Here is a 22,177-nt window from a genome sequence, read left to right as displayed (position 1 = left end):
ATGTACACCACCAGCCTTGCTTCTTTCTCTACATGGTATTTAACTCCAGTATCCAAATCTACATGTGTTTTTGAACAATGGTGATAAGTAAGAGTAGCCACATACCAGTGTGTGCTCAAAAGCACTTACATATCTTGCTTGAAAGAGACAGTGTGGAGTTTTTTTTTTTAAGGCCATGTGTCATTTAAAAGGTCACTGGTACAGCTTTTAAAAAGTGATGCTAAGGGGGGCTGTAGACATGGCTCATCAGTTAAGAGCCAGGCTGTTTTTCCAGAGGACCCAGGTTTGGCCAACACCTACATAGCAGCTTACAACCACCTGTAACCAGTTCCAAAGGATCCAGTACCCTCTTCTGGGCTCCACAGACACCACGCACACACATGTAGTGCACTTACATACATGCAGGCAAAACACCCAAATGAGATTGAGCTTTAGCTGTCCTTTTTTTGGTGAATTATACCTATTGTTTAGATATTCTTATGTGTACAGGTCAAACTATTTGTGCATGTATGGCAAATTACGGGCCTTGATAATTTGTTTGAATAAAGAATGATAACAATGTCTGCCTGGTGGATGCAGCTGCAATCCCAGCACTTAAGAGGCTCCACAGGGGGATTCTTTCTGAGTTCTACTTTATCTACATAAGGAAACCTTGTCCCAAAAGGAGGATAGCACTAAAGTATTCCACTTTTAGCTCTAAATCACTCACTGGGATTTCTAGTTAGCCATTTCATACAGTGCTATCTTTTGATCTTTGATCCAGCTGAGTAGATTCCTACTGAGGAAGAAGGGATCTTTTTATTATTGCAATAATCTCTGGGTTCTGCCTTTACTATTTGCTTGCTTGTGAGATGGGGCTGAGGGGGCCTGTGCTGTTTGGTGGGCTGTACAGATAACTTTTCTTGGGACTTACAGTTACTCTGTCTTTCTGGGGTCTGGTAGCATGACACAGCAGCCTGGGAGCAGGTGACAATGTTGCTTGCTGCTTATCATAAATAAGGAGATGGAGAAGAGACTAGAAAGATGGCTCCATGATTAAGAGCACTGGCTGCTCTTACAGAGGACCTGGGTTCAATTCCCATCTCCTACTTGGCAGCTCACAACTGTCTGTAACTCCTGTTCTAGGGGATCCAGCACCCTCACACAGACATACATTCAGGCAAAACACCAATGTAATAAAAAATAAAAGTAAAAATTAAAAAAAAAGATGGAGAGTAGGAAAGAAGAGTTAGTTCTCTTCCAAGTGTGACTATTGACTGTTCATTTTTATGGGCCTTGTTTCTTCTGTTGGTTGAATTGGTATCTATTAGATGTTTCTAAGCTGCTTCTACCTCTAACTCTCTTCTGTGTAAGTTATGAGCAATAGTTTGTTTAGTTTTTCAGAGCTATTGTTTCCTTTGTTCCTATTATGCCTTTTTTAAAAAGTTTTTTTTTTAAATTTAGTTTCCTACATTCCATGAGAGGAAAACAGTCATTTATGTCTATTTTATAGTATACCTTGGAAAAGTAATCATATAAACTTTGTCTGCTGTTTTCTCATTAAACGGGCCTCACTCAGAAGTAAAGGTTTTCATAAATTTTAACTCTGTTTTAATTGTAGTCTGTTCTTTCACTAGTAATAATAATTTTGAGGTTTTCTTTTTCATGGCTTTGTTTTTAGTATAATTTTGTTCTTTCCCCTTTCCAGCTCTTTTGTGCCTTTCAAGATGACAGGTACCTGTACATGGTGATGGAATATATGCCAGGTGGAGACCTTGTAAACCTTATGAGTAATTATGATGTGCCTGAAAAATGGGCCAAGTTTTATACTGCTGAAGTAGTGCTTGCACTGGATGCAATACACTCCATGGGCTTAATACATAGAGACGTGAAGCCTGATAACATGCTCTTGGATAAGCATGGTCATCTAAAGTTGGCAGATTTTGGCACATGTATGAAAATGGATGAAGTAAGTAAGACAGTAAAAAAAATGCTGTTTAAAAAATTTATCCATTTTGTGTGTCTGTGTGTGTGTGTGTAAGAGAGACAGACAGACAGACAGAGGAACAGAGAAAATGCATGCATATGCAATGATGTTCATGTGGAGTTCAGAAGACAACTCTGTAAAGTCAGGTTTTCCCCTCTGTCATTATAAGGGTGCTTGCAGAGCCCAGAAGAGGGCATTGGAACTTGTGTAATTGGAGTTACAGATGGTTGTGAGCCACAATGTAGCTTCTGAGCATTGAACCCTCTAGAAGAGCTGTCAGTGCTCTGTAACCCCTGAGCCATGTAATCCCAGCACTGGGGAGGCAAAGTCAGGCAGATCGATGTGAGTTTGAGGTCTACAGAGTCCAGGACAGCCAAGGCTAAACAGAGAAATCCTGTCTTGAAAAACAAAACAAAGCATGAAAATGGTAATCTTTGCTGTATTTTAGGAGCAATGCCAGCATATCATTCAGAAACTTACATAGCTTAGACCAGTGGGGTGACTCAGTGGATAAAGCCACTTGCCATCAAGTCCCTTCTTGGGATTTGGTGAAAGGACAAAACCAACTTCTGCAAGTTATATGCTTGTACGTACCTCCACAATTTATCAATCAATCAACCAATCAATAATAAAAGTGACAAAGAAACTATGTAATTCTAAGAGAATCCAGCTAGGCAGCTTTGTGTAGCTAGGGCCAGATGAAGTGTGAGTCTGAACACTTGGATTGTTTAGTTGGAACACAAGAATGGTAACACCTGTGCTGTACTGACTGAGAGCCTCAGAAAGAGGTAGGTGCACCTTTGCAGGGACACAGTGCTCAGTTCTAATTCTCAAAAATGGACGGGAAGGCCTGGTGCCTATTTAAGTCAGTCTAGGGCCTTTAATACTTTTAAAAATAAAGAGTTTTATTTAACATTTCATATTCTACCTTCATATGAGGCATTTTGAATGGTTTATAAGACCAACCCCAAGACTTCTGATTGATCAATTTTTAAGTTTTCAGTAAACTCTTTGACTATATTTTGTCAATGACAAATCATCAAATATATTTAGAAGACATTTAATTTAATACACTTAAAATAATTTTTTGGTGTATGTGTGGCATATGTGTACAGGTACGGTTACCCATGAGTGTATGTGTATATTCTGGAGGTGTATGTTAAGTGCTTTCCTCTATCTCTCTCCACCATTTTATGAGAGGGGGGGGGATATGAATATGTTTATGCGTACATGTGTGATGAGGAACCCGGAGGTCAGGAGTCTTCTATCACTTATTACCTTAGACAGGGTCTCTCACTGAACTGAGAACCACATCAGTTAGGCTGGCCAGTATCTCTCTCTCTCTCTCTCTCTCTCTCTCTCTCTCTCTCTCTCTCTCTCTCTCTCTCTCTCTCACACACACACACACACACACACACACACACACACCATGCCTGGCTTAGGTGTGAGTGTTAAGGATTTGAATTCAGGTCATTATGCTTGCTCATCAAATGCTCCTACTCACTGAGCCATGTCCCTTGCCCTCCATGTTGTTGTTGCACCTGGAAGACTGGCTGGCCAGTAAATCCCTGAGGCCTACCTGTCCACTGCATTTCTTCAGCCTGGAGTTTCAGGCTTGTGCTGCCATGTCTGGCTTTTTACTGGGTTGCTAGGAATCCAAATTCAGGTTCTCACTTTTGCACAACAAACACTTTTACCTACTTTCCCAGCCCCCAATCAAAGTAATTTTGAGTAACCTTTTGAAAATGAATGCCTGCTTGTTTTCCAGCTCAAACTTCTTTCATAGATACAACAGAATGAGTGAAGTTCAAGCTCGTCAGCCTGTGCTATGAAGCCTCTTGATACGACTTTTTGTGATGTCCTGTCACAATACCTTGTAGCTCCAAAGTTGTGATTTATTATACAATTCTTTCATAATGTGTTACTTAATTCATATGCTTTATATATGCTGGATCTAGGCCTTTTTTATTCACATGTAGAAACCTGGTTCAAAGATTGCTACTTTACGAAGGCTCTTTAGGTTACCTCCATATCCTTTCAGCATGTCTCTCTTTAGTGTGTTGGCTTTGATTTTGATCCTATAGAATATTAAAAACTTGCCTGTTTGTTTTTTTCCCCTAGCCCTACAATCATTCCAAGAAGCTCTGATTTCTTTTATTAGAGAATGGTACTTAGTAGTCATCTCTATAGTACTGGATGTGCTCATTGTTCCTGAAGTATCATGACTTTCAGGCTCAGTCAGTGGATAGAGCTAGGAGGCATAGGTTATACATACCCAGTATTAAGCCATGTGCTCATGTGTTTACATTTGAGTCTCTCTCTCTCTTGATACTATATCAAGTACCACTATTTATCATTGATATATCTGGTTTAAGTCTAACAGCACAAGGTCCAATCTAATCATCCTCATTTTTTAAAAATCTCTTTCTTAAAATAGTTAAAAACAAACAAAATCTGGCTCTTATTAGCTAGTTATAGATTTTTTTTTAAAGACTTGTTTAACCCTAGTATACATTTATTTTGTTTCAGTTGCTAGTTCCTACTACTGTAATAAATAGATTTGCTAACATTGCATTTTGGATTGACGATGTCCTGCTAAAATAGCTAGTGTTTTGTTTTGTTTTTTTAAAGCTTCTTGGATTAATTCACTGTGATAATGCTAATTCATGAAAAAAAGTCAAATTTTTACTTTTTTATATGTGTAGCTGCCTCTGGTTTTAAAAGGATTTTTCTCTATCCTTATTGTCTCTCGTACCTTTCAACAGAAGTGTAAAGTACAAGATAGTCCTTGATAAATGGAACTTATAGGAACTGAGTACTCCCCACCCTGTAGTGCAGTGTTTGTTTAGCCTACATAAACCCCTGGGTTCAATTTTCAACACTACAAAAAATTAACAAATTGTGTGCCCTGCCTTTTAATGTTACTGTCTTATTTTATCATGTGTAGTAATCCATACAAAGTATTTCTATGTTATCTGCCCAAGCTTCATAGAAATTATTAACTCATATTCAAATTACAAAGACTAATGTATCTAATTTGCTGTATTTGGAAAAATGATATTCCATTTATTCTGCTAAATTTAAGGACACGCAGTATACCAGTTTTTAAATTAATTTTTCATGTTTAACATGCTTTATAGCATTGAAACATTTGTACAAATCATGTCCACAAAACACATTGAACTTTTTTTTCCCAAGGAAGTCATGTTATTTAGGGCTGTTTGTTGTTGGTTGTGGAGGTAGTATATGGTGATGGAGAGTGAACCTAGGACTGTGCATACTAGGCAGACACTTTAAGCACCAAGCTCTGTCCTTAGACCTAGCATGTTAGTATTTCTATAGCTTCTTTGTGAGAAATGTAGGATATACCATGAGCAGGTAGAGGAAGTGAAGGATTAATTTATTAAAATCTTGACAAGTTGGACAAAACTTAGAGTGAAAGAGCTTTGTACTGCTAGAGTGCCTTTGTATGCACATGCTACATGTATAAGCTTGATTTCTCTTGCTCTCTTTCCCTCCTATCTCTCTTCTGTGATGGGTGGGTTTTTAAATTTTTATTTATTCATATATTTTATGTATATGAGTGCTCTGTCTTCATGGATACCAGAAGAGGGAATCAGATCCCATTATAGATGGTTGTGAGCCAGTATGTGATTGCTGGGAATTGAACCCAGGACCTCTGGAAGAATGGTCAAGTGCTCTTAACCAGAGCTATCTCTCCAGCTTGTGATGGATGATTCTTATCTTTGTCAAAAAGACAACTTGAGTAACTAGGGAGATGGTTCAGTGGATAAGATACTCACCCATCAAACATGACCATCTGAACACAGATCTCTCACAAAAGGCCAAACATGGTGGCATATAACTATAATACCAGTACTGAAGAGGCAGAGACAGAGGATCCTTGGGCTCTGCTAGCTAGCTTGTCTAGTCAGTTACTGAGCTCAAGGTTTTATGAGAGACTCTGTCTCAAATAATAGGGAGAAGAGTGATAGATGAAAGCAGCCAGTATTGACCTCTAGCTTACACACAAACATAACACCTTACACACATACAGACTCTAAGAAGGTACTTATAAAAGGTATCTTACTACCTAACAAAACCAAACACAGGTAAAGGTATTGAATCACTTTGCCAAATATGTTGATGACACAGCTATATATTAGAAATATGTAAAGCTAAGACGTGTCAACCTTTATAGTCTTTATTTTAAATGTTTACTACCTTTCCTGAGTATGCTTTTGATAAACTGTGAACCATTTCTTAATTCCATGTCCAAGCTGAGAGGTGCTTTTGCCATTCATTGTAAGTGCTTTTGTTGCTTTCCCAAACAGCAGAGCTGCTTTTTTTTCTTAAGAGCTTTTCTTTTCCTCATGTTGTATCATTAAGATCTCATTTTTGTACCCTCTTACTTTATAGTGTAATGAATACACGAACAACAAAAATTGTCTGCTTCTATAGTGTTGGGAGCTCATTGCCATTTCCTTTTTCCATGGATGGAACTCATCCGTGGTCTCACTAATGCAGACATTTCTGTGCATTTGGTGGTGTCTACACCTCCTGAGTCCTGGAACCATGTCAGCAGTGGGTTCTCTTGGAAGTGATACATGCCATTGTCTGTCTGATAATAAGAGTGTGTGCTCACTCTGGATGTTTGCCTTTGTATTTTAATTCTGCTGTTTACCCAGACAGGCATGGTGCATTGTGATACAGCAGTTGGAACGCCTGATTACATATCACCTGAGGTTCTGAAATCACAAGGAGGTGATGGCTACTATGGGCGAGAATGTGATTGGTGGTCTGTAGGTGTTTTCCTTTTTGAGATGCTAGTAGGTAAGTCAGTATTTGAATGTCTTCTCTTTTGAAATCCCTTCTTGTAACACCTTGTAGTTTAGTTAAGAATTGGAATATTTAAAGGAATTGCCATGTTTAAGGGAGGGATTAGAATGTCTGAAAACTGAACTAGCATCTGATGGAGAACTGGTGAGGTGACTTAAGATAGTGGTTCTAACCTGTGGGTCATGACCCTTTTGGGGAGATTATGTTGAATGACTTGTTCACAGGGATCACCTAAGACCATTGGAAAATATAGATACTTACACTATGATTCATAACAGTAGCAAAAATACAGTTACAGAGTAGCAACAAAAATAATTTTATGGTTAGGGGTCACCACAATACAAAGATTGCAACATTAGGAAGGTTGAGAACCACGGGTGTAGGAGGTAAAAGGCACTTGCTGCCGAGCTTGATGATTGGAGTTTGATGTTCAGGACTCAGGGGACGGTAGAAGGGAACCAACGCCTACAATTGTCCTCTGACCTTCACCAGTGAGTGTGACCTGTGCATGGTTACACACACACATGCTGGTAAATAAAATGATCTAGAATCTGATCTAAGACTAGCATAGTGATTGAAAAGAAATTAAAAGTTTGCTCTATGTTGGTAGAAATGTTTCTCCAGTAGATCCTTTTCTTGTTTTTCTGAGTTTTTTCATATAGCTAATGCTGCCCTAAACTCAAAATTCTCTGCCTCAGCTCCTTGTATGTTGGGATTACACATGTGCCACTATGCATCACTAGTTCTTGATGCACATGACATATGAAGGGAACTGAATTTTGGCCCTTTACAGAGCACTGCATGCTTTTGACTACTAAGACATCTCAGTAGCACCCAAGATTTCTTAATAAGCTTATTTATGGAGCCAGGCATGGTAGCACGCACCTTTAATCCTAGCAGAGGCAAGCGGATCGCTGTGAGTTTGAAGCCAGCCTGGTCTACAAAGCAAGGGTAGGACAACAGCCAAGGCTGCACAGAGAATCCCTGTCTTGGGGGTGGGTTGGGGGGAGCTTGTTTATGATAAATGTTTTAAATGGTTGAGTAAATATTTAAGTAAATTTTGGTATTTGTTCCAGTAGTTGGAAACTGTTCTTTAGTTCATGTAATCTTGTTATATCATTGATTTGCAAACTAAATTTTATTTACTATTTGTGTGTGTTTTGGGACTTTTGTTTGTTAGAGACAGGATCTTTCTATGAAGCCTTGACTATCCTGAACTGAACACAGAACCAAATATGTATTCGGCCTCCTTCTTTCTTCTTTCTTCTTTCTTCTTCTTTTGAAACACAGTCTTGTTATGTAGACCAGGCTGTCCTGGAATCCAGAAAAGATCTACCTGCCTCTGCCTCTGGAGTTTTTGTTTTTTGTTTGTTTGTTTCAAGCCAGGATCTCACCATGTAGCTCTGGCTGTCCTGGAACTCACTCTATAGGCCAGGCTGGCCTCAAACAAAGACCTGCTTGCCTCTGCCACTTGAGTGCTGGGATTAAAGGCATGTGCCACCATGCCTGATGCCACAATATAATATTTCAATTAGAAAAAACTCAGAGACAGATTTATTTTTCAAGAGTAGAAGGTCATTGGCATGGTTACATTTTGATTTATGGCGTATAGGCCATTTGCTCTCTCTTGTCAGAAGATAGATTTAAACCTAAGATATTTAAATGTTATATGAAAAGTATTTAACGAATTCTTTATTCCACTCATTACTGTTTTTCTTTAAAATTTAGGAGATACTCCATTTTACGCAGATTCACTTGTTGGAACCTACAGCAAAATTATGGATCATAAAAATTCACTTTGTTTCCCTGAAGATACAGAAATTTCTAAACATGCGAAGAATCTCATATGTGCCTTCTTAACAGACAGGTAGTGTACACACAGAGAGCAGCCCTTTCACTTTTACAATTTGTAGAAGTGAAGGCATGCTTGCTTTGTATTAATATGAAGTCAGCCTCTCTTGTTATCTTAGTTATATTTAATTCTAGTTTAGGCCCCACACCCACCACACTCCCTGCAAAGTAGGAATTCTATTACCTTCATCATTTTGCACACAACCTAATTATAATGTAATTTCAACCTCAATCCTTGTATCTATAAAAATGCATAAATGATTTACTAAATAACTACATTTGAAAGATAAAATTTATATCACTTGTTTTACCCCTTTATGTAGTAATCCATATTATTCTTGATAAACACACACACACACACACATATAAAACTTTTAAGAGCAATGGAATTTCTATAGATAAATAATTTGTAGTTTATAATCTTAAAAACTATTTAAATTAAATTCCTAAGACTTTTGTGGTGATTCAGGTATGGTGGTGCATATCTTCAATCCTAACACTCGGGAGACAGAGGCAGGCAGATCTTTGGGTTTGAGGCCAGGCTGGTCTACAGATAGCCACATCCAGGATAACCAGGACTATATAGTAAGACTCTGTCTTATCCCACCCCTCAAAACACAAAACAAAAAAAAAACCCTATTTGTTTAATACGGAAGTGCTTCCTTCCATCTCTTTAATTTGCATTTGTATATGAACAAATCTGTTCTGGAAAGTATGATCTTAAAAAAGCAAATAGATGAACTGCCTTGGAAAGAGTGAGCAAACTATTTGATTTTTCCTTGGTTTCTCTAGTCATTTCTTGAACTGTAAAATTGGGTAGCTATATGGTTGATGAACAACCAGTGTTGATAAAATGAAATATAACCCAAATTATGTTTGCTGGGGTTAGTGAAGATTTCATTATAACACGGGGTACAAACTGGGAATTCACCAAAACCACACTTACATACATGATTTTTATTTCCATGTAGTTTTCAGGAATGCTTATGGGTGTTAAAGAATGAAATTCTTAGTCTTTTTTATTTTATTCATAATGATGATTTTAATATAAATGGAGAGAGAGCTTCTAGTATTAAATATGGGTAGCTCAAGCTTCAGATATGAGTTCTTTTTAAGAAGAGAAAAGAGATATTTAAATGGTGTTTTTATGAGAGCAGCCTGAAGTAATTCTTTGCTCAGAGTTCTCATGTGCCAAGTGGGCCATGCAATTTGGCATGTTCAGAGAGACTTTTTTATCTGGAAGTTTTATGTTCTTTTGATTGACAGCAGAATGTCAATGGAAGTAGAATTTATTTCCCACATAGCTTATTGTGTACCACATACTAATTATATCTCTTTAATCTGTGCAGAGGTTAGGCATTTCAAAAGTAACATAGCTTATTTTTTAGAAACACTTAGGCTGACACTTTTAGTAAAAGTTCAATTATGATCCTTGCTTTGGTAAAAATGTTAAAAATTAATATTTGTATTCTTCATAATATATTTTTAAACTGCATTGTTTAGGGAGGTACGACTTGGAAGAAATGGAGTAGAAGAAATCAAACAGCATCCTTTCTTTAAGAATGATCAGTGGAATTGGGATAATATAAGAGAGAGTAAGTCACTCAGTCTAAGTGTTTCCATTTGGTTCTTATAAATTGATTTTCTCTTCGGAAAAAGCAGACATGTTTGATAGAATGGATAACTCAGTTTTAAATTGAGAGATTTTATTTTCCTGTGACAACATTTCTAATTAAATAGTTTATCACTATTCTAGTAAGCTAGTATGCGGTTTTTTAAAGCAACCCAATTGTTTTTGTAATAAGCAATATACATTTCTTAATTTGGCAGTTTTGGAATATGATCCTTTAACTTGAGTACTTAAGTTAATAAATTAATAGTTATTTGTTGAGACCACATTTTGATAAAACAGTAATTTACTTTATGTATATATGATGTTGATTTATTTTAAGAAGAAATATCTCTGCTTTTAAAATGTGAAAAACTAGCCAAGTGGTGGCGGCACATGCCTTTAATCCTAACACTCAGAAGTAGAGACAGGGGGCTCTCTAAGTTCAAGGCCAGCCTGGTCTACAGAATGAGTTCCAGGACAGCCAGGGCTACACAGAGAAACCCTGTCTCAAAAAACAAAACAAAACAACAATAACAACAAAAGTAGAAAACTGAGGATTCTATACAATATATATGTTATTGCTACTTGTAGTTTTTAGCCCCTAGAGTAATATAATAGACCTTTGTTGTTTGATATATTAGTCTATATTTAAAGCTGATCTAACATAGTAATAAATTACTTACATAGTTTTAATTCTATTAACTCTCAAATGGAAGATATGTTGCTAGATTTTTAAAAATAAAATATATTATCATAAAAATTAGTTGATCTAGCCAGATGAGGTGGCACACGCCTTTAATCCCAGCACTCAGGAAGCAGAGGTAGGTGGATCTCTATGAATCTGAGGCTAGCCTGGTCTACAAAATGAGTCCAGGGCAGCCAGGGATACACACAGAGAAGTCCTGTCTCGAAAAACAAAACAAAAACCAAACAAACAAAAAAGCTGATCTTTTATTTTGTCTGTGAGTGAAATAATATTTTCTTTCCTCACAGCGGCAGCTCCAGTGGTGCCTGAGCTCAGCAGTGACACAGACAGCAGCAACTTTGACGACATTGAAGATGACAAAGGCGATGTAGAGACCTTCCCAATTCCTAAGGCTTTTGTGGGAAATCAGCTGCCTTTTATAGGATTTACCTACTTTAGAGAAAATTTGTATGTTATTTATTTGTTAAATTTTATTGTTATAATAGCCTATCTGTCAGATTTTTTCCTAATAGACTATCTAAACTGCTTGTAGTTTTATTTCCTCATTTGGTGTTTGAATGTTACATTTTATTTATTTACAAATGATTGAGAGACACTGTTCTACGTATTCTTTTGAAGATGGGCAGTAAGAACAAATACTTGACTTTGAGTTTATTATCATGTGAAAGATATAAGTGAATAGAATTATAAAGAAAGGTAGTCTGTAATTTGCCTTTAAACAGATTATCACAGTGGATGTTCTGCTAAGGGATTTTTGACTAGCAAGCAAGGAGGAACCACTGAAAACTTTTAAGTATTGGAATAAAATGTTACAAGTGTTTGAGAAACTTCTTGGTACACTCACATGTAATAATGAAAGTGAACAGCTGTCAACATTTGCCCAGGTTTGGGTGTTTCTTAGGATGAAGTAACAAAACCGGACAAGTGAAGGTGGCCTTCCTAATAATGATAATATTCTAAAAGTATTTTGAGTTCTGAACAAAATAAGGGAATTAGGCTGAAGGGATGGCTCAGTGGTTAAGAGCACTGGCTGCTCTTCCAGGGGACCAAGATTTGATTTCCAACACCCACATGGCAGCTCACCATCATCTGTAATTCCAGTTCCAGGGGATCTGATGCCCTCTTCTGGCCTCCATGGTCACCAGGCACACATGTGGTGCACAGACAAATGTTTAGGCAAACACCTATATACATAAAAAGAATATATGGGTTTTTTTTAAGTGTCAGAGATAAAAGAAACATCCATTTTTATAGATGGTGGGAAGGTCACAACTGAAAAAGACTTAGGGGGCTAACAAGATGAATCACTAGGTAAGATCCTTGCTGCCAAGTTCTGTTGACATACATGGTGAAAAGAGAGAACCAACTCCCACAACTTGTCCTCTGACCTCTACATGTATCTCCTGGCGTTTGAGTACATGAACACACAAAATAAATGATTGTAAAAATTTGTTAAGTTTTTAAAAAGACAATGTATAAATTACAACATCAAGCTTATATGTTATCTTTGCAAAAAATAAGAGATGTTCTTTTCTAAGAGAAATGATAGAATATAATCATTGTAGAAACTCAAGTGGAATCAAGGGGGCCTATGTTGTGACTCTAGTCCTAAAAGTTAAGACTGCTTGTGTGGAGAGACAGAGAAGTGTGACTGACCACCCATCAGCAGAATAAATGTTTCACTTACAATGTTCAAGTAAGCTCTGAAAGAAGCTTAATTATATAAGACTAATATGTTAAAATGAAATGAAAAAAAAATTCTCATTCCATCTTTCCAGGTTATTAAGTGATTCTCCATCTTGTAGAGAAAATGATGCAATACAAACAAGGAAAAGTGAAGTATGTGTGCATTTTTACTGTGTTTTTACTTTAGTCACATATTCAAATACTCATACCACTAATTTTTTTTTAATTATCTATTTTTTGTGTGTGTCCAAGTGTTGTGCCTGTATTTATGTCTGTTCACCAAGTGCATGCAATGTTAGTGAAGGTCAGAAGATGGGTTGGGGCCCCTGGAATTGGAGTCCCAGACAGTTCTACCATGTGGGTTCTGGGAACTGAATCCAGAGCCTTAGCAGAGCAGCCAGTGCTCTTAACCATTAGACCATCTCCAGCCCCATCATTTACATATCCACTTGGTATTTCTTTATAAATCATGAAATACCATTCTTAGAGTATAAAGTGCTGTGTGCAGCACAACTTTGAAGTAATTAAGTTATGTGAATTTGTGCTTTTAGCTTCATTTATTAACAAAAGTGGTAGATTTATAAACAACTATATTACCAGTTAGAAGATGTCTTAGTGCTATAAAAGAGTAAAAGCAGTGGTGTAAAGAAGTAGGGCAGAGGTTCACATTCTGAGTTTCTGTTTACAAATGTATTTATATAAAGAATATTTCTCATAATGTTAAAATATCTTGTGACTGCTTACAAAGCTAAATCATACGTATACAGGTGTAAGTTATAATGCTAAGTTTTCTTCAAATGTAACAAAAGGTAGAAAAGCCTGCTAGGTAATTTGGGAATAACATACATTATAGGACTTTTATAAAATATAACAAGCATTAAAATGTTTTCTTTCTTTTTTCCTTTCTTTTTTTGAATAGGAAAGTCAGGAGGTACGTTGTCAAATACACTGAAAAGGAGAAAAACTCATGTTTTATTCTAATCATAGTCTGCTTCCCATTTGGAGTACTGCATCTACCCAAGAGACTTCCCATCCTTTTTCCTACCAAGTACCCTTTTAATTATTTTTCTTATGAATCTATTGTTTAAAATATGAGTTTTGTAGTTTATTTATCAATGACATGTATGTTCCGAGTATTACAGTAGCCAAAAGTACTTATCTTGACTAGCTCATGAGCCTGTATTTTCTTTTTAAAAAATCGTATTGTTGGAAAGTGTGTGTGTGTGTGTGTGTGTGTGTGTGTGTGTGTGTGTGTGTGTGTGTGTGTGTGTGTGTGTGTGTTACACATGGATGAGGAGAAAGATAGTTGACTTAAGGTGTGTGATGGCTGGCACACACTAGTAGTCCCAGGGGAGGCAGAGTAGGCAGATCTCTGACTTTGAGACCAGCCTGGTCTACCAAATGAGTCTAGGACAGCCAGGGCTATACACAGAGAAACCTTGACTCCGGGTGGTGGTGGTGGTGGTAGATAGTTGACTAACCCCAGCGATGGTGGCACACATCTTTAATCCCAACACTTGAGAACCAGAGGCAGGCAGATCTCTCTGAGTTTGAGGCCAGCCTGCTTTACAGAGCAAGTTCCAGGACAGCTAGAGCTATACAGAGAAACCCTGTCTTGAAAAAACAGTAACAACAGCAAAAAGATAGTTGACTTTATTTACTTACATGTTTAGTGTGTATGAATGTGATTGGGTGTGTTTGTATGTACCTGTGTGTGGAGGCCAGTGGTCAGTATTTTTCTGAATACTCTACATATTCTTTTTTACCCTCTCTTCTGGGAAAGGGTCTTCAGTGTACCTGGAACTCAGAGAATAGGCCAGAACTCAGAGAATAGGCCAGACTGATTGGCCAGCAAGCCCCAGAGATCTGCCTGTCTCTACTGTACTTTTCCCAAAGCTCCTCCTTAGCACTGGAGTTAGAGACTCAAACTGCATGCCTTGATTTTGTTGTTGTTTGGTTTGGTTGGTTAGTTGGTGTTTTATTTTATTTTGGAGACAAGTTTCAGTTTGTAGGCGTAGCTGGTCTGGAGCTCACTGAATAGACCAGGTTGGCTTTGGCCTGCTTCAGCTTCTCCAGTGCTAGAGATTAACACACCTTGACTTCTTGTGTATGTTACTCAGTCTCTCATGCTTGTACAGTAAGCATCTTACTGGCTGAGCCATCTTCCCAGCTCCTAGCCTATACTTGTTTTGGGACAATAGAGTTGTTTGTTTGTTGTTTTAAAGATGAATTTAATATTTAAGAACCACCTCACCCCACCCCAGGGCACATACTCATTAGAACTTTGATGTGTCATTTCTGCCTTGGTCTGAAAGTATTCACCCTTTTAAATTTTAGTTAATCAAGTAGATGTAACACTACTGCCATTGTTGTTGTTGTTATTTTGAGGCCTTCAACTCAGTATTAACAGAGCAGGCTGTTTTTGAACTCTCAGAGATCCTCCTTCCTCTGCCTCCAGAGTGGTTTAAAGGCATATAACAAAACACTTAGAATACATTGTCTTTGGTATTTAGTTCTTGTTAATGGGACAGCACTTGTAAATTCATGTAGGCACACTCATACATGTAAAATGATAATAGTAAATTTTTTAAAGGGGATATTTTAAATGTATTATTATTCAAATTTTAAAAATCATTCTAATTTGCTTTAAAACAGCTAAATAAAAATTAAAGAAGAGAAACCAGGTGTACACCTTTAATCCCAGCAGAGGCAGGCAGATCGCTGTGAGTTTGAGGCCAGCCTGGTCTACAAAGCGAGTCCAGGACAGCCAAGGCTAACACAGAGAGACCCTGTCTTAAAAACAAAAAATAAAAATAAAAAAAATAAAAATAAGGAAGAGGATTTGAAATTAATTAGCTATTGTTTACTCAAGATTCATTTAATCCTTCATAGTAGTATTCCTATCACTCTGTAGGAAATCACAAGAGTTTATTCTTGTAAATGTGTTTTTATGTGTATATATGCTGCAAAGGACAGTGGGAGGTGAGGGAGCTTTCCCTCTAAGTCAAAGTCATGCTAAGGAGGTACAGTTCTCCTACTCTTACAGAGAGATCTAGTAAATGGGAAAGGCCAAACAGGATCATTGTTTTCTTTAAGCTTCTCATCTTTGTGACCAAAACTTATAATTTCTTATTTTTTGACAGATTCAGAAAAAATTGTATGCACTAGAAGAACATCTTAACAGTGAGGTACAAGCCAAGGAGGAGCTGGAACAGAAGTGCAAGTATGCTACTGAGCTTAAATAGTGCTGAAAATGAAAAAAAGCGCGAATTAATTATATAAGGACTTCTTCAGTAGTCTATACTTTTATTGTGAATTAGGATTATTTTATTTACTGTTTCTTTCTAAAATTTTTTAGATCTATTAATACTCGCCTAGAGAAAACAACAAAGGAGCTAGAAGAAGAGGTAAAAATTTCCTATACTTTATTAACATTTTTGTTAGTAAAAATCTTACATACCCTCTTAGCTACAGAGTTTTCAGAGAGTACCATGCAATACATATTGGTAAAATCTACCAATACTTGAGCAAGATGGAAATTATTATAGGGTGATTTTTGTTACCTAGATTTGTTTTGTCAATTTGAGTTAATTTAGTATGTGTAGGTATTTCAAGATTAAAAAAAAAAAACTATAATGATATATATGTATGAAAATGCCATAATGAAACCATTATTTGTATGGTAACATAAAAATTAATTTTTAAAAACTTGATTTATATGATGATTAAATTGGCTGCTATGCTTTAAATATAGGAAGTAAATTTTAAAAATAAAACATTAATAGTAATAACATTTTAAGTACATGGGATTAAATAGTGGCGGTTCATTAGTGATAGAAATTTCTAGAAAGCTTGACTGTTGTTAATATAATAAATTAAATATGCAAACATGGAGAACACTATAATTTTAACAAAACAATGATAGTTTTTTAGGTCTTTTTTAAAAAATGTGTGGAGATTACTGACAGTATATGGCTGATTTCTCTGTGTATTTCCTTTTAATAATAATGTTAAATGCTATTTTAGATTACCTTTAGAAAAAACGTGGAATCAGCATTAAGACAGTTGGAAAGAGAAAAAGCCCTTCTTCAGCACAAAAATGCAGAATATCAACGTAAAGCTGATCATGAAGCTGACAAGAAACGGAATTTGGAAAATGATGGTTTGTGATACAGACTCATAAATGTTTAAGAAGAAAAATATTGAATGTATGTGTTGTACTGAAGCTTGCTGCTAAAATGCTTTCCTTCTTAGTTAACAGCTTAAAAGATCAACTTGAAGATTTGAAGAAAAGGAACCAGAACTCTCAGATATCCACTGAGAAGGTCAATCAGCTCCAGAAACAAGTAGGTTGGTCTGTGTCCAGAAAGTAATAGGTTTATCCATGCCTGTTAATACTGATTGCAATTGCAGTGTTGCTATAGTCCTTAACGCTAATACTTGAGGGGATAGGGCCTGGGGAAATACTTTAGTTTCTTATTTAAGTAGCTTGTAACAAGATAATAAATTGATGTATCTCTATTATATTACATCTGTGGTTATCTGCTTGCTTTTGAATTGGCTACCAGTTGGATGAAGCTAATGCTTTGCTGAGAACAGAGTCTGATACTGCAGCACGGTTAAGAAAAACCCAGGCAGAAAGTTCCAAACAGATTCAGCAGCTGGAATCTAACAATAGAGATCTACAAGATAAAAACTGCCTGCTTGAGACTGCCAAGTTAAAACTTGAAAAGGAATTTATCAATCTTCAGTCAGCTCTAGAATCTGAAAGAAGAGACCGGACCCACGGATCAGAGATAATTAATGATTTACAAGGTAAGAAAGAAGTGATTGCATTTCATTTGCTTTTGATAATTTATAATTTTGAAATAATGTTACATGGATAATGTATTGTAGTAACTTGGTGTTTTTTCCTGTGTGTGTGTGTGTGTGTGTGTGTGTGTGTGTGTGTGTGTGTGTCAAGACGACAGGGTTTCTCTATGTAGACCCAGATGTCCTGGAACTTGCTCTGTAGACTAGTCTAGCCTTGAACTTCTAAATCCACCTGCCTCTGCCTCTGCCTCTGCCTGGGACTAAAGGTGTGTGTCACCACTCCTGGTTTGTTTGTTCTTTTTAATGTAGTGTTCTGTTAGTAAAGTCAGAGACTAGGGCTGGAGATACAGACTATTTAGCTGTTTAAGAGCACATATTGGCCAGACATGGTGGTGCCAACATTTAATCCCAGCACTCAGGAGGCAGAGGCAGGCGGATCGCTGTGAGTTTCAGGCCAGCCTGGTCTACAAAGCGAGTCCAGGACAGCCAAGGTTAACAAAGAGAGACCCTGTCTCCGAAAACAAACAAACAAAACAACAACAACAACAACAACAACAACAACAACAACAACAAAAAAAAGAGCACATATTGCTAAGAAGTTTAGTTCTTAGCACTTCTATCAAGTGTATCTATCACAACTGCCTGTAATTCCAACTTCAGGGATTTCAACATTCTCTTTTGGCTTCCTTTGGCACTGCACTCATATACATAAACCTATCCTCAGACACAAACACATAAAGACATAGTTAAAAGCTACAAAACAAAATTAGACATTACAAGTATATTGATAGAATTTGTGAATAAAATACATACTTTTGATTAGTAGCTACTAGATTTAGGTTGTCAGTTGGGTTCTAGCTAAATTAACTTTAAAGTAATCTGACAGATTATAAAACTCTTGCTCGCAAATAGCAACTCTGTAGTATGAGAGTTTTAATTGAACATATTTTGAATGTGTTTTATTTTTTAGGTAGAATATCTGGGCTGGAAGAAGATTTGAAAACTGGCAAAGCCTTACTAGCAAAAGTAGAACTGGAGAAGAGACAACTGCAGGAGAAGCTCACTGACTTAGAGAAGGTAAACATGGAGTGCTGTACTTCATGTGTAAAAAAGGACACTGTGATTTAGATGAGAAGTTACCAAAATAAAAGAACAATTCAATAACTGTTCACTAGATAGAATATTTATATATATACATGGACTCTTTCTATTTGGACTATAACTTTAATACCATATAGACTACCCTTGGTACAGTGGACAACATGGAGGAAGGGACTCAAGTGTATATAATGATATTGCTGTTTATTTGTTTTTAGAGACCCAGAGGAAATTAGGACTTTTTAAGATAAATATTTTATTCTTTGATAATTTTATATAGCATAAAAAAATTCAAATGTTGACTGGGATAGCTTAAAAATTAAAGTATGACTTGTAATATTCAGAGTTTTGTTTTGCTTTTAATACTATAGAGCCAAGGATTATTTCTAGTTAATATTTTATTTTCATTTGTTTATTCATTGATCTGAATATATAGTGTTTTCTATTGGAGAAATATCAGGATACAGTGTTGCTTTTAATAGTATCACAGTCTTAATAGGTAGCCATGATGACAAAAACTTTTGATCCCAGCTCTCAGGAGACAGAAGCAGTTGGATCTATGAGTTCAAGTCTCAACCAAAAGCAAAGTAATGATAAAGCCTCTAGGTAATTTCAGTGCACTGCATGCAAAAAATGCTAGCTGTTTGGACATAGTGTACCTTTCAGGTGTAGAAAATGAGCCCTGACATGATAGGTCATACAGGTACACAGGAAAAGGTGCACAGCTACCTCGAGGATCACCACTAGAACAGAGCTGAAAATAGAGAACAGCTGTGGCTATATTTGCTTGTTTAGTCACAATTTCTGAGTATGGTATCAGCAAACTAACCTTTAAGTGTCACATAATGAATACTTCAAGTTTTGTTGGCCATGTGGTCTGTGTTGCAAATCCTCGGACATATATAGAAAGTAGATTGACTTCTGTTATCTAAGACTTTCAAACTTAGAACATCTGGTTGGGCATGTAGCTCTGTGGCTGCACTTGCTTAGCATGTTTAAGACCCTGAGTTCAATCCCCAGCATCACAGAAAAATACTATTAATTGGGTAGTAGGACATCTTGAGGTTTTTGTTCTTGTTCTTGTTTAATGTAGCTAGATTTAAAAACATCACTATGTAGGCCAGGCTGGCCTCAAATTTTCGGAGATCTGCCCGCCTTTGCCTTCTGAGTGCTGGAATTAAAGGTCTGGCCATAATGCCTGGCCATTAGATAAGATTTTTAAATTTTGCAAAATAATGCTTTCAAAAGAGAGACCTTGTCTAAATAATGCCAGCATCCTGTGCAGCTGCAAAGATGTCTCAGAAGTTAAGAGCACTTGTTCTTCTAGCACTCACAAGGTGGCCTACAATCTGTAACTCCAGTTCCAAGGGATCTGTCACCCTCTTCTGACTTATATGGGCACCAGGCACACACATGGTACATACACATATACAAAAACAACACACACTTAAAATAAGTAATTTTTTAAAATGTAAAACTAGAGACAGCTGGGGAGCCTCCAGAGGTGACAGGAAGGTGAGAGCAGATACAGTGTCAACAGCATCGGTGGATAGTGTCAGGGCGCAGATAGAGAAATAGAGTAAGAGGCTAAGAAGTATTGTATGGTCAGAATAGCACTCTAGTCATTTTGCTGAAATTAACAGGCTCAATTCAGATCTCAAAACAAGACAGTGGATCATTGCAACATAGAGTCCGTTGGTTACTTTTACAAGAAAGAAACTTGGATAAAGAAGAAAAGGAAAGTACTGAACATTCATAGTGACACTATTTAAAAGTAATTTTTAAAGTTTTTGAAATTTTGTTAATAGTTACCATTGGAAATGTTTCATAGGAAAAGAGCAACATGGAAATAGATATGACGTATCAACTGAAAGTTATACAGCAGAGTTTAGAACAAGAAGAAGCTGAACACAAGGCCACAAAAGCACGGCTAGCAGATAAAAATAAGATCTACGAATCCATTGAAGAAGCTAAATCAGAAGCCATGAAAGGTATGCATCGTGAGGAGTGTTACAGCAACATCTTCCAAGAGCTCATTCTAGAGTCAGCCTTTGATTTTACAAAATATTTATATTGCCAAGGGAACTGAAAGGAAGAAAATTATTAGGGAAACCTTATATACTTCTATTTCTTAACCTTTGATTCATTATGAAAATTTCTAAATACTAATTTATTTTACCATATTTTTAGGTCTGAAAGAAAGTGATTGTGTTTCAGTGGCATTGAGGGTGAATGGTGTGCAGTGTGACACTCTGTATCTTGATAATTGGGAGATATGTTCTTTGACATACATTTACTGTAGTTTGACTTTTGCCCGCTGTGCTACAAACCTGTTACTAGTTATGTAAAATGAGAACTTAAGTAGTAGCTAGTCCAGCTAGACTCAACGGTAGCTCACTGAGTATTTTGGACTCTGACATAGTAAAGATGCCAATCAGATTTTATTAAAGTCACATCATACTAATAGATCCCAACTTTAACTTCCATAAACCAATCTTTGTTTTAGAGTTGTCTTATAATAGTTTGTTTATTAACTTTTTATTATTAAAACGATTTGAAATGACAGAATCAGAACTTGAAAATATTTGTGTCTCAGTCTTAAAAACTCTGGAACAGAAATTCACTTCTTAGTCACACATGATATTATGAATAGCTTATCAAGAAGTAACCTTTTAGGCTTTAAGTAAAATTAAGATTTAGATTTTCTTATTAGAACCAATTTAGTTTAAAGTACCAATTCAGGACAATAAGAAATAAAGCAAGCCATAAACAATAGTGCATGCCTTTAATTCTAACACTCAGAAGGCAGAGGCAGGTGAGTCTTGGCCCTGCCTCCAAAACAAAAGAAAAATGAAGCTGTCACTTTATTTATACAGTTTAAAGAGATTAAATTGATGTAGTGTATTATCTTCTTGTCTGTGGCCTGGAAGAGAAATAAGTTGTTTTGAGGTGTAATTTATATGCAACAAAGTATAAATAGTTTTGATGTTTGTGTTACACTCATATAGCTACCACCAAAGCAAAGGTAGAATATGTCTACCACCCCTCAGTTTCCTTGTGCTTCTCTCTATTCTCTGCACCAATAGTATGTGATGTTTTTTTAATGAATTTTTTGTTTGTTTTTGTTTTTAGACAGGCTTTCTCTGTTTATCCCTGGCTGCCCTGGAACTCTCTCTGTAGATCAGGCTGGCCTTGTACTCAGAGAACCATTGCCTTTGCTCCTAAGTGCTGGAATTAAAGGCATGTGCCACCACCACTCGATGAATAATTGTTATTTATTTATTGAATAAGTGAATGGATTTATTTATTGATTATTTTCCAAACGGACAAAAATGAAACAATTCAATGTGATACAACTTTTATTTGTTTCCAATGGTTATGTGGAACATACATAATATGTGATGACTTCCTTATATTTTACATATAAGCACACAACACTTAAATATTACATACGTCAGTCAAGCCTGAATCTAAACTCTTTATATTGTTCTGCATGTTATCACCTCAGTAGATTAAGAACATGGCTTGAACAAGTAATTATTACCAGTATGACCTTGTCCAGATGCTAACTTTGCTAGTAACTTGTTCCCTGTAAAAAGATGATGAT

General features: G+C 36.5%; 1 protein-coding gene across 4 annotated transcripts in view; it reads left to right on the top strand.

Moving 5' to 3' along the window:
• The window catches only part of ROCK2 (Rho associated coiled-coil containing protein kinase 2), a 98,145-nt gene that overhangs the window by 51,943 nt on the left and 24,025 nt on the right, over positions 1 to 22,177 (top strand). For all 4 annotated transcript variants that reach the window (XR_014780854.1, XM_084791385.1, XM_084791386.1 and 1 more), the window contains 14 exons: positions 1,688 to 1,948; positions 6,655 to 6,799; positions 8,534 to 8,672; positions 10,160 to 10,251; positions 11,262 to 11,421; positions 12,753 to 12,813; positions 13,580 to 13,591; positions 15,804 to 15,883; positions 16,019 to 16,067; positions 16,687 to 16,822; positions 16,915 to 17,006; positions 17,229 to 17,475; positions 18,443 to 18,549; positions 20,402 to 20,561. Coding sequence is in view for 3 of the 4 variants with exons in the window: in XM_084791385.1 (XP_084647511.1) it covers positions 1,688 to 1,948; positions 6,655 to 6,799; positions 8,534 to 8,672; positions 10,160 to 10,251; positions 11,262 to 11,421; positions 12,753 to 12,813; positions 13,580 to 13,591; positions 15,804 to 15,883; positions 16,019 to 16,067; positions 16,687 to 16,822; positions 16,915 to 17,006; positions 17,229 to 17,475; positions 18,443 to 18,549; positions 20,402 to 20,561 (1,741 nt within the window). In the remaining variant the exon portion in view is untranslated. The remainder of the gene's footprint in view (positions 1 to 1,687; positions 1,949 to 6,654; positions 6,800 to 8,533; positions 8,673 to 10,159; positions 10,252 to 11,261; positions 11,422 to 12,752; positions 12,814 to 13,579; positions 13,592 to 15,803; positions 15,884 to 16,018; positions 16,068 to 16,686; positions 16,823 to 16,914; positions 17,007 to 17,228; positions 17,476 to 18,442; positions 18,550 to 20,401; positions 20,562 to 22,177) is intronic.

The sequence above is a fragment of the Acomys minous genome (genome assembly GCF_964271855.1).
Source record: "Acomys minous genome assembly, chromosome: 8".
Lineage (NCBI taxonomy): Eukaryota > Metazoa > Chordata > Mammalia > Rodentia > Muridae > Acomys > Acomys minous.
Note: the sequence above shows the minus strand (reverse complement) of the source record. Positions and strands in the feature narration are given on the sequence as shown.